Genomic DNA, 15,133 nt, shown 5'->3' with positions numbered 1-15,133 from the left:
GTGTGGTTTCTCTTCATACACACTTGTAGCTATTTTCAAGTGGATCAAGGAAATCCAATGAAGACCTAATTCTCAGGCCTCTGAGATTTTATCTAACAGTTTGCAGTGCCATTTTCACTGATTCAACTCTTTGCTTTTGCAGTATGGGCATTAAATCTATCACTAACAAACTTTTAGTGTCTCTTTTGCCATCTTGGATTCTAGTATGGTGCCAAGTGCAAGGCATGAGGGGCTCTGCAGTCTGATGGTGTCATCCTCCATGGTTGATTCTTGTTCCAAATGTATTGTTGCCACCTACATCATCGTGGTCCATTTCTTTGTAAATCCAGTATCCTGTGAGGCCCCACATCTCCCTCCTGTCATCAGAGCCTGACAAAATAGGTTTTCAATCTTCCAATGTGTCCCCTGTCCAATGATGTTCATGCATGCCCTTCATTTCTATGAACGGTGAAGCAGCTGCTATAGAATCATAGAAGAGTTTGGGTTGGAAAGGACCTTAAGATCATCTAGTTCCAACCCCCCTGCCATGGGCAGGGACACTCACACTAAACCAAGTGGCCCAAGGCTCTGTCCAACCTGGCCTTGAACACTGCCAGGGATGGAGCATTCACAACTTCCTTGGGCAACCCATTCCAGTGCCTCACCACCCTTGCTGTAAAGAACTTCTTCCTTATGTCTAATCTAAACTTCCCCTGTTGAAGTTTGAACCCATTACCCCTTGTCCTACCACTACAGTCCCTGATGAAGAGTCCCTCCCCAGCATCCTTGCAGGCCCCCTTCAGATACTGGAAGGCTGCTATGAGGTCTCCATGCAGCCTTCTCTTCTCCAGGCTGAACAGCCCCAACTTTCTCAGCCTGTCTTCATATGGGAGGTGCTCCAGCCCCCTGATCATCCTCGTGGCCCTTCTCTGGACTTGCTGCAACAGCTCCATGTCCTTTTTATGTTGAGGACACCAGAACTGCACACAATACTCCAAGTGAGGTCTCACGAGAGCAGAGTAGAGGGGCAAGATCACCTCCTTCGACCTGCTGGTCACGCTTCTGTTTGCTGGACACCTTTTCTTTTTTGGCATCAGGATCTTGAGCAATGAAAAACCTGTAATTTCCACCAGGCTGCTGGCTGTGCTAAAACTGATTCCCAGTTCATGATCGTCTGTGTTCAGATCCATGGGATCTGGTCCTGAGTAATCTGGTGATGCTATGGCAGGGGCTGATCTCTTAATGACCTGTACGTTAAACTGAAGCTTATCTGTCCAAGCTCTTCTCTCTCTGCTTTGACCGTGTTCCTGCTGGATGCTCCAGCTTGAAGTACTCAAATTCTTCCCTGTGATCTAAAAGGGATCCCACACCAGTGGGATTCGTGGGCCTCACCTGAATTATTTCATCTCTCTGTACCTTTATTCTCTTCCCTGTGCTGTCCCTGTTCCCCCCACAACTGACTCTTTTAGCTCAGGACCGTTACTGGTTGCATGGTGAGGGTCCCATCTCCACTGGGCATCTGCAGGCACAATTATGAATAACAGTTTTGTTGGTGTCTTGCTGGTCGCTGGGGGTCTTGGTTGTTAATCTTGTACACTCATCCATGGAGGGTTTTCAATTATTTTTTTCTTGGTCTTGAGCTGAAAAGACCATTTTCTTCAACTTCACCTTGCAGTTACTTTTGGAAGTGCCCTTCTGCCCATCCCAGTGCAGGTGAGATGTTCTTTGTGCTTTGCCACTCATTCGCACTCTGTAGGTAAAGTGTTCAGTTTATCTGCCTGAACGGTACATTGCCCCTAAAAGCTGTTGTAAACTTCCCTGTATACTCTGCAATACACTGAGTCTGGCTGCAAGCAGCTTCCCCATTTTTTGTCATGCTTAAAAATTTGGGAGGAAGATGTGGCCAATACTTCTGTGACTTTGATTTAAGAATCTGTTGCAACTTTCATAGAATCCCAGAGTTGGATTGGAAGGGTTGGAAGGGAACTTAAAGCTCACCCAGTTCCAACCCCATGCCATGGGCAGGGACACCTTCCACTAGACCAGGTTGCTCCAAGCCCCGTCCAACCTGGCCTTGAACACTGCCAGGGATGGGGCAGCCACAGCTTCTCTGGGCAACCTGTGCCAGGGCCTCACCACCCTCACAGGGAAGAACTTCTCTCTCAGATCTCATCTAAATCTCCCCTCTTGTCAGTTTAAATCCATTCCCCCTTGTCCTAACTTCAGAGCGCTCAAGGATTTACTATTTTGTGTTGAAGTAATACTGGACTCATATAATTTATCCGAAATACTGTTGGCTTTAAGATAGTTTGTACCTAGCCTGCGATGATCCCTACATGAAGGGAGCACCACACTGCTATGTGGTGCGCTCTCTGTGCTTTCAATTTGCATTCCTCCCGTGACTTTGCTCCATGGTTGAATGCTTCAGCCTTAACAATCTTGCTCGACTACCACAGAAGAGTTTTCTAACTTTGTTCTGTGCATGAGTTAGTTATACCAAGGATGTTTGTCTCTGCCAGTCTTGATAATTACTACAGCATGTGTGGTTTATCATTTTTAAACAAGCCAAATAAATGTGGTTTTGTTTATTCAGACATTGGAAAATACAAAGTATAGACTTGTCAGCCACAGCAGGTTTGTTTTCATGTGCCTGTGGGGAGGTGACTTGCTGAACAAGGTGTCATGTCCAGAGTTCTCTTCTGAGAGTGCTGTTATTTTAGGCCTTGTTTGCTGTTGTTGAAGTAAACAGTAATCTTGCCCTTGGTTTCACTGAAAGCAAAAGTGAATGACTTGAAAGCATAAGTGCAGGATATTAATTCTGTGCACAGGAATAGCCATTAGTATGGATAGTTAATGTTAACTTCGTGTAAACGAGGACCCTCACCTGTCTGATCCAAGTTGGTTAGAAAATCCTGGTTACTCTCTTATCAAGAATGCCTAAAATGGATTTAATACTTGGCATGACAGATGAAACACCCCAAATCAGAGGTGATTTTTTCTTTTTTTTTTTATTTGAGTGAAAGCTATTAAAAAAAGAAATTAAAATAGAAAGTTTAACGTAATTTCAGCAAAGAACATTATTAAAAGTACATATCTCCTCCTTCTCCTGTTTTTATTTAAAAAGAGGCAATAATCGTAGAATCGTAGAATCACAAAATGGTTTGGGTTGGAAGGGAACTTAAAGATCATCCCCTCTGGTAGTTTAAAGCCATTCCTCCTTGTCCTGTCCCTAAAGGCCCTTGTCAAAAGCCCCTCTCCAGCTTTCTTGTCAGTCCCTTTAGGTATTGGAAGGCTGCTATAATGGCAGTGGTCTACCTACTTCTGTCATTTTGACTTAGAAAGGTTTTAAAAACTATCTCCAAATCAATACCGCCAACAGAGACGAAGCACTTCCGAAACATACAGACTGGTGGTTGAGAAGATGCTTCCTCCCTCTGGGTGCGGAGCAGCCACTTCCAACGGGATAGCAAATAGCACATGCCCGGTCGGATGAAACAGGCAGGATACAAACACTAAGGTGAAATCTGTTGAGGGCCATCAGCTTTGTGCTAAAGACAGGTACTTTCAGAAGCACTATGCACTTGAAACATCTGAAAGGAAATACTAATTCTAATTCCCTGTTTCTTCTTGCTACCTCTTTCCTCTCTAGGAATCACCCCTTTTCACTGTGATGGAGATGTTCTCACTGAATTCCCTGAAAGGTAAGGACCTGAGACAATCTTCAATTCAACTCTTGTTTATTTTTTATTTTGCTTGGAGCATTAATACTGTATCAGATTGATGAAGAAAATTCATTTGTAAGAAATACGCTGGATAAATGAGAGGTTTGTCCTACAAATGGCTTTGTCAGACTTCCTGCTCAAGGCATTTGAGCCAAACAGGGAAGTTAAGGTGACAGTACCTGAACTAGTGATAGCTGTGATGCCTAGGATGTTGATTGTTATGTCTGAGATGCACTTTATTTCTGAGGGGAGACTGTCAGTGTAAAACCAGGGTGGTGGTTGTAACTGACATAACCACAATTCTGCCTTGGTTAGTGTAGCTCTGGAGTTAAGTGTGGCGAGAGTTAAGTGTTGCAGATGAGCTTGGTTACAGTGAGTACCAGAGTGTTTCAAGGAAGAACAGAATTTGGGAGGGGAGGAGACCTGTTGTGTTATCTAGTGGATGACAATGTAGACTTGTTTGCTATTTAGCTTAAAGTAAAGGCTTTTTTCTTCCCCTTTCAATTTTACACTCCCAAAGACACCTGCATCTCTTTGTACCAGTTCAGTAAGTGCTTTCTCCTTGCTGTTTGCATACTTCAAGAATCTGTCAACTGTTATGCCCTTTTTTCCCTTGTCATTGCTTTGCCAACCTCTTTCTTTCCATCCTATGTCTTCTTAAGAAACCCTTCCAATCACTGCCTGGTTTTTGTTTTCTTTTATCATTCTTTTCCAAACTCCATTACTTGGCCTTAAAATAAGGGACATAGAATGGAATAAAATACACCAGCTATGGCTGAACTGGTGGTGGATCACTGCTTCCCATTGCAGGGAAGTAATGCTTCTGTGTTAGCCCTTGGGAACATAACAGTGTATCAGCCACTCTTGTAACGCTGCCATGGCAGTGAGTCACCCATATCGTGGGTTCCGTATTTAAAAGACAAATTCCCAGAAAGCTTTATATGTCCAGGGCGTTCATTATGTACGAAGTCATTTTAGTTGGGGAATGAATAGAAACCCTCTCATCTTGTCGAATAGCGTGGCCTGGGTTGGAGTCTGAAGGAGAGAAAAGGAACATTCCCTGTGCGGGCTAGTGGTTTGTTATGGACAGGCTGGAGCTGGGACTCCCGGTGCTCTAACACTTGTACTCTGAGGGAAAAGGAAGTCTGGAACGTACTGTGGCTTGTTGACTACCTTCTGTGTAGTGCTGCTGCCTCTGCAGAGGCTTGGCTAGAGAAGATGAATTAACCTCAGCTCACCAAGTGAGCCTGAGCTGGCAAAGCCGGGGAAGGTGGCTTGAAGCGATTATTTATATGCTGTTTAACGCTCATCTCTGCAAAATAAAGATATTTGGATTGAGTATGTGGAGTCTGTGACTTCTGGAATTTTTTAATAAATTGAGTCAACTATTTTTTCTGTGCCTATAAGATAATTTTTATGTTGTTAACGGTGACAAACCACTAGCCCTGCTCACAACTCGCTTTCTGTGCCTCAGCACACTGCCTTTCAGCATCTTCACCCAGATTTCTCCTTCCCACCAACTATGTGCTTCCAAGATTTTCCTCAGACATGTACTTCTCTTACCTGTTTCCTTTTGTTTTGCTTTTAATCATCGTGGTCTCCAGCCATGGTTTTCATCTCCTTAGGGCTCTTGTTACCTTTTGTGTTTCTTCTCTGATGTTCACAACTTGAACCAGCTTAGCAGCTGTGATTATTATCTTTCTCCTTCACTGCTGGACAGCTTCTTGCCTCATCTAGATCTTGGGAAAACGCTAAATAAACCAGCAGCTCTGACAAGTTAAGTTGTTTCATTGTAGATTTATCTACCCAGAAGGATGTATTAATGTTCACTAATACTATTTCCAGCCACCCTTTCTTTTTAGTCCTTCTTGAAGCTTTTGTTTCCAAACCAACTGAACTTTATTTCTGAAAGTAAGAGTCAGTGCTGTGTGCTATCAAAAGATTTACGTATAGTTCATTTCTTTAAATTGAGTGACTTGTCTAACAAGACTGATTTCCTTTTTAGTGGATCAGTGCTCTTAAAATTTGTAATCCTTATAACTGTAGCACCAGAATAACTTTCATGTCTTAAAAAAGATGTGTCTTCTGGTGCTGCTTCAAGATCTGGGGTTTTTGTTTGGTTTTGGTTAATTTTAGTTAAAAATAATTACACAGATAATCCCTACCTAATTCACAGCGGTTCTGAAGTGTATTGGAAAAATGTGGATTTGGTATTGTAAGATTGTTTCATTTTCAGTGTTCGTGTGTGCTTGTTCAAAGTTGCTTTTTATACAGGGTTTTGTTTGATAACTTGCCACTTCTTGAACCTCTTCTTGTGGAATACAGGGTTTGTAAAACTCAAGTGGTAAATTATGTTATTTAATCCCTTTGTGGCTTCTTGACGGTTTCTCTTTCTTATTGAAAAACAAATACCCCACCCAACAACACAAAAAGCCCCTTTTTTCATCACAGCACTTAAACATCCATTCATTTTTGGTTTACACACTGAATATTCACCAAGTAACAAGGTATTTGATGTAAAACTGATACCCTGGTTTAAAGACACGTGAAGCTGGTAGTCCCAGGTCTATGTTGCAGCTGGAAATAATAAAATTTATACCTAAATTGCTTAGAAAAATAATTCAGACTTTAAAAATTAATAATAATAAAAAATCCTGTAGTGTTTGAATTTCATCCAATACTACAGCATGGAGAAATTTATGCCTGGGATGCAAAATAATTTGGATAGAACCAAGAAGCAGGGCAGTTGACTTCAAGTAGGGAGAAATGCGAGAAGAGGAAGTGCTGCCTGCTCCTGATTGACTTTTTAGTGTTAATCTCAGACATTATTAAACAATGGGTTGCAGCAATCTTTATTTTTAGCAACATACACTTGAACACGAATTACCTTGTCTGCCCATGTATGCATTAAGGTGCAGCTGGGGTACATGTAGAGTTTAAGACATGAAACCTGAAACAACTTTCAGGTTCCAAAACAATTCCTGAATTTCCCTTTCTTGCAGCGACTTGTATAAAAACGATCAGAAAGATCACTTGACCTGTAAATGTGCCAGGATTGCAAGAAACAGTGTGCAGGAGTGGAACTGAGGGCAACCAAACACTGTTGAAAGCATAGCAAAAATTGCATGTGTGTGGTTTTTTTCCCCTCTAATTAGAGAAGGTTAGTAACGATTCTAAAATAAAATCCATATTTGGAGGACCGGCCAGTGGATTGTGTTTGCAGCATCATCACCAGGTTGCTCAGATCTTGGAGCAAACAACTTGTCTTCTTTCTCTGAGCGTGTGTGAAGACATCCTATTTTCTGGGGGGGGGTGGGGTGGGGTGTGACACCTACAAAACATCCACAAAACCCTCTCAGGCGACCTGCATAGCATGTGATTGATCCTTCATGTCTGAGCACACGCTTTGACTTGCTGTGTTGTTTCCATCTGATGAGCGTGTGTCAGGAGGATGGACAACTCAAGGCAGGGCTGGTGGAGCTCGATAGTGCAAGTGCAGTTGAGTTTTTAGAAGCGGAAGAAAACGTCTTTTTGCTGGCTTCAAGCCTCGGCGCGCAGTGCAGCGCTTCACCAGTAACTCCTGCTGCTCTTGGCCGCTGCATGTTTCGCAGGAACACGAAAGCGGGATCTTTTTCTCCGCCTTTTCCCCTCCTCAGCTTTGGGGAGGCAGTTCCCATGTGGTGTGAGGGGACGCTGCCCGGGGACCCTCCACCCGAGGGCTTATCACCCTCCGGCTACAACTCAGGCGGTGCAGGACGCTCGCCTGCGCCAGGTCCTCCCGCCGCCGGGGGACGCTGCGATGCGGCCGTACCTCCCCGCCGGGGCGCCCTGCCTGAGGCCTACGCCGGGTACCCTCAAGATGGCGGCGCTGGGGTTGCTGCTGCAGGCGGCGGCAGCCTGCGGCTCGGCGGGGCCGCTGCGCCTCTGCCGCTGCTACCGGGCGGCGCCGGGGGCGCGCGGGCTCTGCACGCGGCTGCCGGCGCCCGAGAGCCCCGGAGAGGCGAGGCAGGAGGAAGAGCCGGGCGCCGAGGAGGAGGAGGACGCCGCCGCCATGGTGAAGGGTGAGCCGGGGGCGAGGCGAGGCGGGGCTGGGGGGAGAGAGGGAGGAACCGGCGGCGCCCCCGGTGTGCGCGGCCCGGCGCTCGGGGAAGTCACGCCGCGCCGGCCCTGCACGCAGCGGAAGGGAGGAGCGAGCCCCGCTGCCCCGGTGCTGGGAGGAGGGAGCGTGAACGCGCCGTACGTCCCTCCGCCCCCCCCGCGCCTGCAGCCGGGCCGCGCCGCCCGCCGGCCTCCTCCCGCTCCGGGCGGTTGGGCCGAGCCGCATCGGGCCGCCCGCACACCACACCCCCTTCGCTGCCGCCTGGGAGGGGCAACCGGGGCCGCGTCGCGGGCGGCCGGCCATCGCGGGAGAGCAGCGCGGCCTTGAGCGACCCTGCCCCGGGGAAAGGGCTCCTCGCCGGGATGCGCGGCAAGGGAGAGGAGCCGGCGAGCTGCGGCGGTGTCTGCACGCACGGCTGCGCCGCCGCCGCCGCCGCAGGTAACGGGCCGGCCGCGGGCGGGGGGGCGGGGAGGAGGCGGCCGGTGCGGGTAGTCCGGCGGGGGCAGCGCGGAGAGCTTCGGCGGGCAGCGAGGGCCGAGGCCTTTGTGGCAGCTGCGCGGGTGTGCGGCTCTCTTTGTTGGCAGGAGAGTTGGGTTTCTCCAGAGAAGAGAAAAGGGGTGCAGAGCCCTTCGGCTCAAGGTCGCCGGTTTGAAGCCGGGCCGAGCCAGCCCTGGCCAAAAGTCCTCGCTGGTTCTGATTGCCCACTGTGGCTCGACGCGAGGGAAAAATCAGGAGTGGTTCTTTGGCTAGAAATCCTGATGGTTTGAGCACGCCCATCGAGCATCCGCCAGGAAAACTGCTCTGCCATCGCTGTGCAGCAAGTTCCGTTAGGTCAGAGCTGGAGCACGCTGCGGGTGGTTCGGAGCGTCGCTTTATCTGCGTTGCATGTACAAAGGGCTTCGGTCTGGCCTTCCACCAGGTAGGCTTGTTGCCTGAGTGGAATGAAACGCTGATCGAGATACGGACAGCTCTTGCGAACACCAGTCCTGGTATTTGCAGTGTTGGTAAACCTGGCCATGTATGATGTCTCTGTGTAAAGCTTGGAAGATTTATTTTCTTTTTTGGATGTCAGTTCTTCAGCCTACAGCAGAGCTGGGTGTGAGAGGGGATGGGCTTCAGGTGTTTGAAGGGTAAAGGTTTTCTTGCAGTTCAGAAGGACTTGTTACTTTTTAAAAAGGAATATTTGAAAGTACCTTTTGCTGTCATGTTTGACAGTTGTTTTTTTCTTAAGATCATGAAGCGTGAAGAATGCTTCTAGTTTAGGCAGATATGTGTAGTTTTGTGCCAGAGGTTACTGCTTCCAGGCTGTGACTTGAACTACCGCATTTTCCCTTTTAAAATCACTGGTTTGGTTTGAGTTTTACTTCTTAGGCTGTAATCTTCCACTTTGGAGATTTGGTTTCTTACATAAAAACTTCCCCCCTGTCCTTCTGTGTACTCTGCTTCCTTCTCACCCTTCAGCATGTTTTTTCTGTTAAAGTGTTATTTTCTATCTGTAGATTCTGAACTCTTTGGGTCTTAGTTCCATTTTCCTTTCAGAAGCTCTCTGAGTTTTATCTTGTAGTTTGGAGACAGATAGTCTTTAATTCTTGCATTCAAGTTGTTCAACAGAGCAAATTAACTGACTTATGAAGTAAAAGCTAAACCATCCCAAATTATTGTGTAATGAGTTGCCTGAGAAAAGCAATAAACCATTTTTTCTTTTCTTCCTGCTTTTGTACTTCATTGCTCAGCGCTTTTTCTAATGTGTTTTTTCAAGAGAGTACTTGGGTGCTTTTATCTTTGGGCTTTGGTTCTCTCATTCTTCCAGTCTGTGTGGTGGTTTGACCATGGGAGGCTCTTCTGATGGCAGGTTGGTGATATTGGAAGATTCATTTCAGATGAGCAAATAAAAAGTCCTGACATAATCTGCCCTACATATAGCTGCTACTTGAACACATAGAGATCATTAAAGTTACTTTAAAAAACTACTTCTGAGGGCAAGCTCTAAGCCTTCAGCTTGTAAGTTGATGTCTTGTTACCTTTCTTCATTTGACTGCATTTGTTATTAGCCTTGGAGGCAAACACATAAAAATCAGCTCAGAACTAACGCCAGCTTAAAAATGCCAGGGTTGTATTTGGATTAATGTCTAAGGCTTTGCTACGCTGGTCTCGATCATGGAGTTTTGGAGCAGACTCTGTGATACAGAGAGCTCCTCTGCCTGCTCAGCTAGGTCTGTGGCACTTCTTACTTGTTACTAAGACTTATGCAATCTTGACCTCTGTTTTGCTCTAAGAAAGACTAATTCAGTTTGCTGTCTCGTAGTATCACAGAAGAGTTGAGGTTGGACTGAAGCTCTGGGTGCCATGTGGTTTGATCTCTGTCTCAAAGTGAGTTGATCAGGGCGATGTCCAGCTGAGTCCTCAGTGAATGGACATTGGCCATCGGTCCAACCATGGATGGAGTTTGGCTATCAGTCATTCTGGTTCTCTGATGATCTCACTTGCTTTGAAGAAGCCTTGTCAGTTCTACCAAGTTTGAAGTTTGTTCTTGTTTAGGCAAGAACTGCATGCAGATTTCATTGCTGTGTAGCTTGAAAAGAGCCTTGGTCAGGATCCTAGATGATGGTTTAAAAGAGCCCCAACCCCCCAAAAAAGCAATACTATTTTGGTGTACTCCAAGCTAAACTGCCAGGTGGAACCTTCTCTCTCCATACTAAGACATGTCAAGGCTAATTCCTTATGAAATGGATATTACAGAGCCACAGGGCTTTCTTCTTCCCTGCGATTTTTTGATGTGTTAGGAGCATTCTTCACTGACTTGAATTTATTGCTGCGGGGGCTTATATCTTGATGATTGGTGTGTTTAATAGTTTGTCCTTGCTGCTTGTTTGTTGCTTCTCCAGGGAAGAGAATTTGAGGGAAGACAGAAACTGTTTAAATCCATCTAATGCTCCTCTGGTTTTCTTGAGCAAGACTTTGGGCCATTTTTTGTGCTGTTATTGCACCTAACAAGTGTCTTTACTGTTTGTCGGATCTTATCTTTACTTTTTGTCAGTTCTGTTGGGGTTAATAGCTACAGCTGGGAGTTGTTTGGTTTTATTTTTTGGTTTTTTTTCTGTCAGTGGTGCTTGGAATTACCCTGGACTTTCACAACCAAGTTAAGCCAAAGCACTCCTTGGCTTTGAGGAACTTCAATGAGTTAATTGGCTTCTTTGATAACCCCACCCTGAGTTGCCTGCTATCTGAGACAGGCTTTTAATATTCCTTCATGATGTTGGAGATGTGGTTTGGACATCATATATGGTTCTGGCTTGATAGGAATTGGATATAAAAATAAACTCTGTTTTGTTTTGGGAGTATTAGGTTCTCCTCCTTGCCTCTGCAGGGCTGTGACTACCACTAAAATGCTTTCTACCCAAATATCCATTCTCAGCAGTGAGAGAACTAAGACACTCTTTGGAGGAAGATGCCAAGAAATCCAATCTGTCAGGGAGGGAGGCATTCTGCAAATCCAGTTCTGCAGTTTCAGAGTGTTTCTTTAAAAACTACGAGTGAGGCACGGCTTCACGCAAGATAAGATCCTTTCAGCTCTCAAACTGGGGATAAGAATGGGCTGAGAGTAATCCATCAAGCCTTGAGTCGCTGTTGATACACGTCAGATGGTACTGCTGAATATGGCATTGTCAGCTGTGAAGACATTGTGTCTCTGCTGGTAATTCAGAGTCTGATCTGCAAGCCAGAACTAGGCTTTGTTACTTAGAGAGCCTATTCTTTGCTCTAGAATGGATTAAATATTTAGTCTTCACTGAGGAGTCACCTCAGAATGTGAGAAATTGGCTCTGTTGTTAGGTAATTGCATTTTGTTTTTTGGAGGGTGTTTAAAAAGAATGTGCTTATACCTCCGCCTGTTACTTACTGTAGAATTTCTCAGGTTATTGTTTTTGGAAGAGGAAGCAGCCAGAGGCCAAATAATACAGGCTGGTGTTAGAGGCCTTTGTGTGTTGCTTTTTTTTTTTTTTTTTTTTTAATTTCTCATTTATTAAGTGAATTTAATAGTGCATTTGGGAATTGTGTTACTACTCCTCCCTCCATGCATCCCAGCGATGTGGAATGGAATAGAACTGCAGACTGCCAAAACCTTAGTCACTTTTCCAGTTCTCCTGAGCAGGTCAAAGTCTGAATATAGTGGTGCTTGCTGTGTGAGTAGGTAGGAATACTACATTTGCTGTGTAATTACAGAAAATTGGCTTGTAGTTCTTTGTTAGGCTGAGACCGTTTTCATGCTCTCCTGGCCAATGCATAGAAGGTAATTCATGGACAAATAGCATTCAGAAATCGGAGTACTTCCTGCGTATTCCCCTGTAATTGTCCAAGGATTTTGCCCAAGTATGTATGAGAAACAGCAGCCGGTGGGTTGTTTGTATTATTCTGTATAATGGGAGATACCGTGGCTGAGCATCACACAGAGGAGAGGCAGAAAGCCCATTGTGCATTGCACAGTCTTTTCAATATCGATAGTCGAAGGAGGTTGAGTGGGCAGCAGGTTTAATCTGTTCATTTTGATGCTGCCCTCTAAATACCAGCTTGTCCTCTACGTACTGGGTTGAAAAGTAATGCCAACTTCAGGCCGTTCCAGCTGGGAGTCAGAATTAGCCAATTGTCGAATTACAATGCGACCTGTCTTCAAATGATACCCAGCTCCCGGCAACCTTATCGCACGCCACGGAGGTTGTATTTCAGCATCTCCCTGTATATGTTAAGGAACCCAAATTCCTTCTGTGTCTGGTCCATTTGGCTTCTGAAAGTGGTTTCTCTGAGATTCAGGTATTTTGGAGGAAGAAGCTTCAAAACTGAGTGTCACCAGTAATTAACTTTTTTCCTGAGCTCTGGATCAGCATGCTGGGCTTTTTTTCTTTTTTTGCTGGAAAGGATGATATGATCAGCAACGTGCTTTTTGGTTTTTTTCTCTCCCTTACCCAACACAGTCAGACAAGAGTTGGGCCTGCAGTGGTACAATATAACTGTTCTGCTTTCCCTGAAAAACCCGTGATTTCTCCTTCGGTCAGCCTTTAGGTGAGCCCTCATAATATATATTCATAACTGCAGTTTGCCCTCACTGAGTAGCTTCTTGGTGAGTGTCTGTTCCACGTGCCTGTGTTACTGAGCCTCTCTTTAAGTGCTTGCTTTCTTCTCTGGAGCTGGTTACTGTGTATCTTCGTTATAGCAACTCTGCAGTCGGAGTTTTCGGCAAAACAGGATGGCAGATCTTGGTGATGCTCTCATGAGTGTGACTGTTGGGTCGTTACTCCTTGGAGTTCATAGCTTAATCTGAAATTCCAGATTCTGGCAGTACCAGTGAAGTGTGTTGTTGGCTTATGATTCAGCTTCCCCTGAATACCCATAGAGAATTAGAAGCTTGTAAAAAGTAGTGCTCAAACCCGTTGGTGGCCTGCAAGATCAATGAAGTTCTAACTGCCTGGGGAGCATGCGTCCTGCATGCTGAACATAGGACGAGAGGGGCCTGGCTGTGCTTGCCGCTGCAGGAATGGAGATCCCATTGCTCTTCCCTGTTCCCTTGCACTGCTTTTGGGTACCTGCAGGACTGTGCAGTCAGCTGATTGTGAGCCCAGTAAAAACCTGAGTAATTAATTTTTCTAGTTTAGTTTTCTGTCAGATCAGGGTTGCAAATCATCTCCCAGTACGTTTGGGTTTGTGCCAGAGCTGGAGCAGTGGTAGTGCCAGAGCCTGGAAGAAACAGTATCTACCCATCACAGCAGCAGCAAGCTGTTGGATCTGCCCGTTTGTGTAGCGTAACTACCTCTGGAATTGTTATCATCACATTAAACTTAATCTGATCTTGCTTGGGCTGCTGCTCAGATACAGGCTCTTCCCTGTAGTGCTGGGTGCAACAGGAATGCATGCGAGGGGTGCGTAGAGCAGCTTCCTCACCAGCTAAAGCTGCTGGTGTTGGCACCAGGGAGGAGGCTGGAACATGAGGTGGGTGAGACATTGCTCTGTCTGGGGGCAGTCTGATTTTTATTATTGTTATTACTTTTAAATGAGTGATTTGAACTGATCATTAATATTCCCTTCCTGCAAGTGCCATAGTCTCACGCATCAGGGCAGGGGACCTGTGCTGCCCAGTCCTACCTGCCATCGATACCTGCTGCCTCTGGCACTGCTCCTCGGCTTCCTGCTTGGGCTGGTATATCTCCAAAGATCGTTGGCAAACTTCTTCCAGGGGGTTCTCTGAGCAGTGAGTGCAAAACCGCATTCCCAGCCTCTAACCAAGCCTTCACAATCAATTCAGGGAGAAGCCTCCAAGCATTATTTCATGTTATGTACTAGATCCAGCCACTAGTAGTAACTTGTGTGTTGTTACGACCCTTGATTTAACCCTGAGGTGATACACATGATTCAGGAGGGGGATGCAAATACGAAAGTTTGATCAAAATAGTTATTGCTCAGTTTCTTTTCAATACCAAAGAATGACACAGAGCTGCTTTTGCCTCCATAAGTAAGGAAATGGCACCAACTCCATGCGTTAATCTGGGCTTTGAATTCTGTGCTAGGATATTTGTATTCAGATTCAATATGTAGTCTGTTGGTTTTTCCCTGTTGATACTATGTTCTTTTTTTGGGAGAAAAGTCTTTCCAAACTGTTAGGTGATTGTTAGTGGCACTGAATCATGGAGTGAGTCTGTCAGCACTGCAGTTCTAAGTAAAGGATATCCATACTTTTAAAAGAGGAGGGGGAGAAACAGTCTGTGCATTTTGGGAGAAGAATGGGACATATGGTATTGCTGCCCATTTTGGATTTGCAGTGTCATCTTCCATTTGGAGCTCAGGAGACTTTGCACTCCTGCGTGCCATTTTGCTGATGCCTGGAGACATTGTAGGTGAACCACTTAATACCTCTGCTTACTTTTCTATCTGTAACCTCAGAGACATGAATGCTCACAGAGCTGCAGTGAAGCAGGTGTCAGAACACGTTTCTGAACAGGACTGCACAAGAATTCTAAGACATTTAGTTTCTCTGTTGTTTTTTTCTTTTAGATTCCAGAGACTTATTAAAGGAATTTCCACAGCCTAAAAACTTGCTCAACAGCGTGATTGGACGAGCCCTGGGCATTTCTCATGCGAGGGACAAGCTGGTGTACATCCACACCAATGGGCCAAGAAAAAAGGTAATCCTGTTGTGCTGGGATGGGTGGCGAGTAGGTGTGTGGCACATGGAGTGGGAAGTGAGCCAAGAAAGCTGCTAGTCTGAGAAGTAACTCTAGTAGAGAAAATGATAGAAGTGTTTTAATTCCAGTTGTGCGATTTTCAAACAAGAAATATTCTTACGTCT

The 15,133-nt window shown here is 45.6% G+C and overlaps 1 protein-coding gene across 7 annotated transcripts in view; it reads left to right on the top strand.

Annotated features, from left to right (window-relative positions):
• The window catches only part of DHX30 (DExH-box helicase 30), a 36,693-nt gene that overhangs the window by 1,265 nt on the left and 20,295 nt on the right, over positions 1-15,133 (top strand). For 3 of the 7 annotated variants that reach the window (XR_003992353.1, XM_030492881.1, XM_030492894.1), the window contains exons 2-3: positions 3,629-3,680; positions 14,839-14,969. Coding sequence is in view for 5 of the 7 variants with exons in the window: in XM_030492881.1 (XP_030348741.1) it covers positions 3,650-3,680; positions 14,839-14,969 (162 nt within the window). In the remaining 2 variants the exon portion in view is untranslated. Of the gene's footprint in view, positions 1-3,628; positions 3,681-7,485; positions 7,763-7,857; positions 8,239-14,836; positions 14,970-15,133 lie in introns of those variants that run through there. The other 4 variants (XR_003992350.2, XM_030492848.2, XM_030492873.1 and 1 more) reach the window with 3 other exon arrangements.

The sequence above is a fragment of the Strigops habroptila genome, chromosome 1 (assembly GCF_004027225.2).
Source record: "Strigops habroptila isolate Jane chromosome 1, bStrHab1.2.pri, whole genome shotgun sequence".
Classification (NCBI taxonomy): domain Eukaryota; kingdom Metazoa; phylum Chordata; class Aves; order Psittaciformes; family Psittacidae; genus Strigops; species Strigops habroptila.
This window is presented reverse-complemented; position numbering and strand designations above follow the sequence as displayed.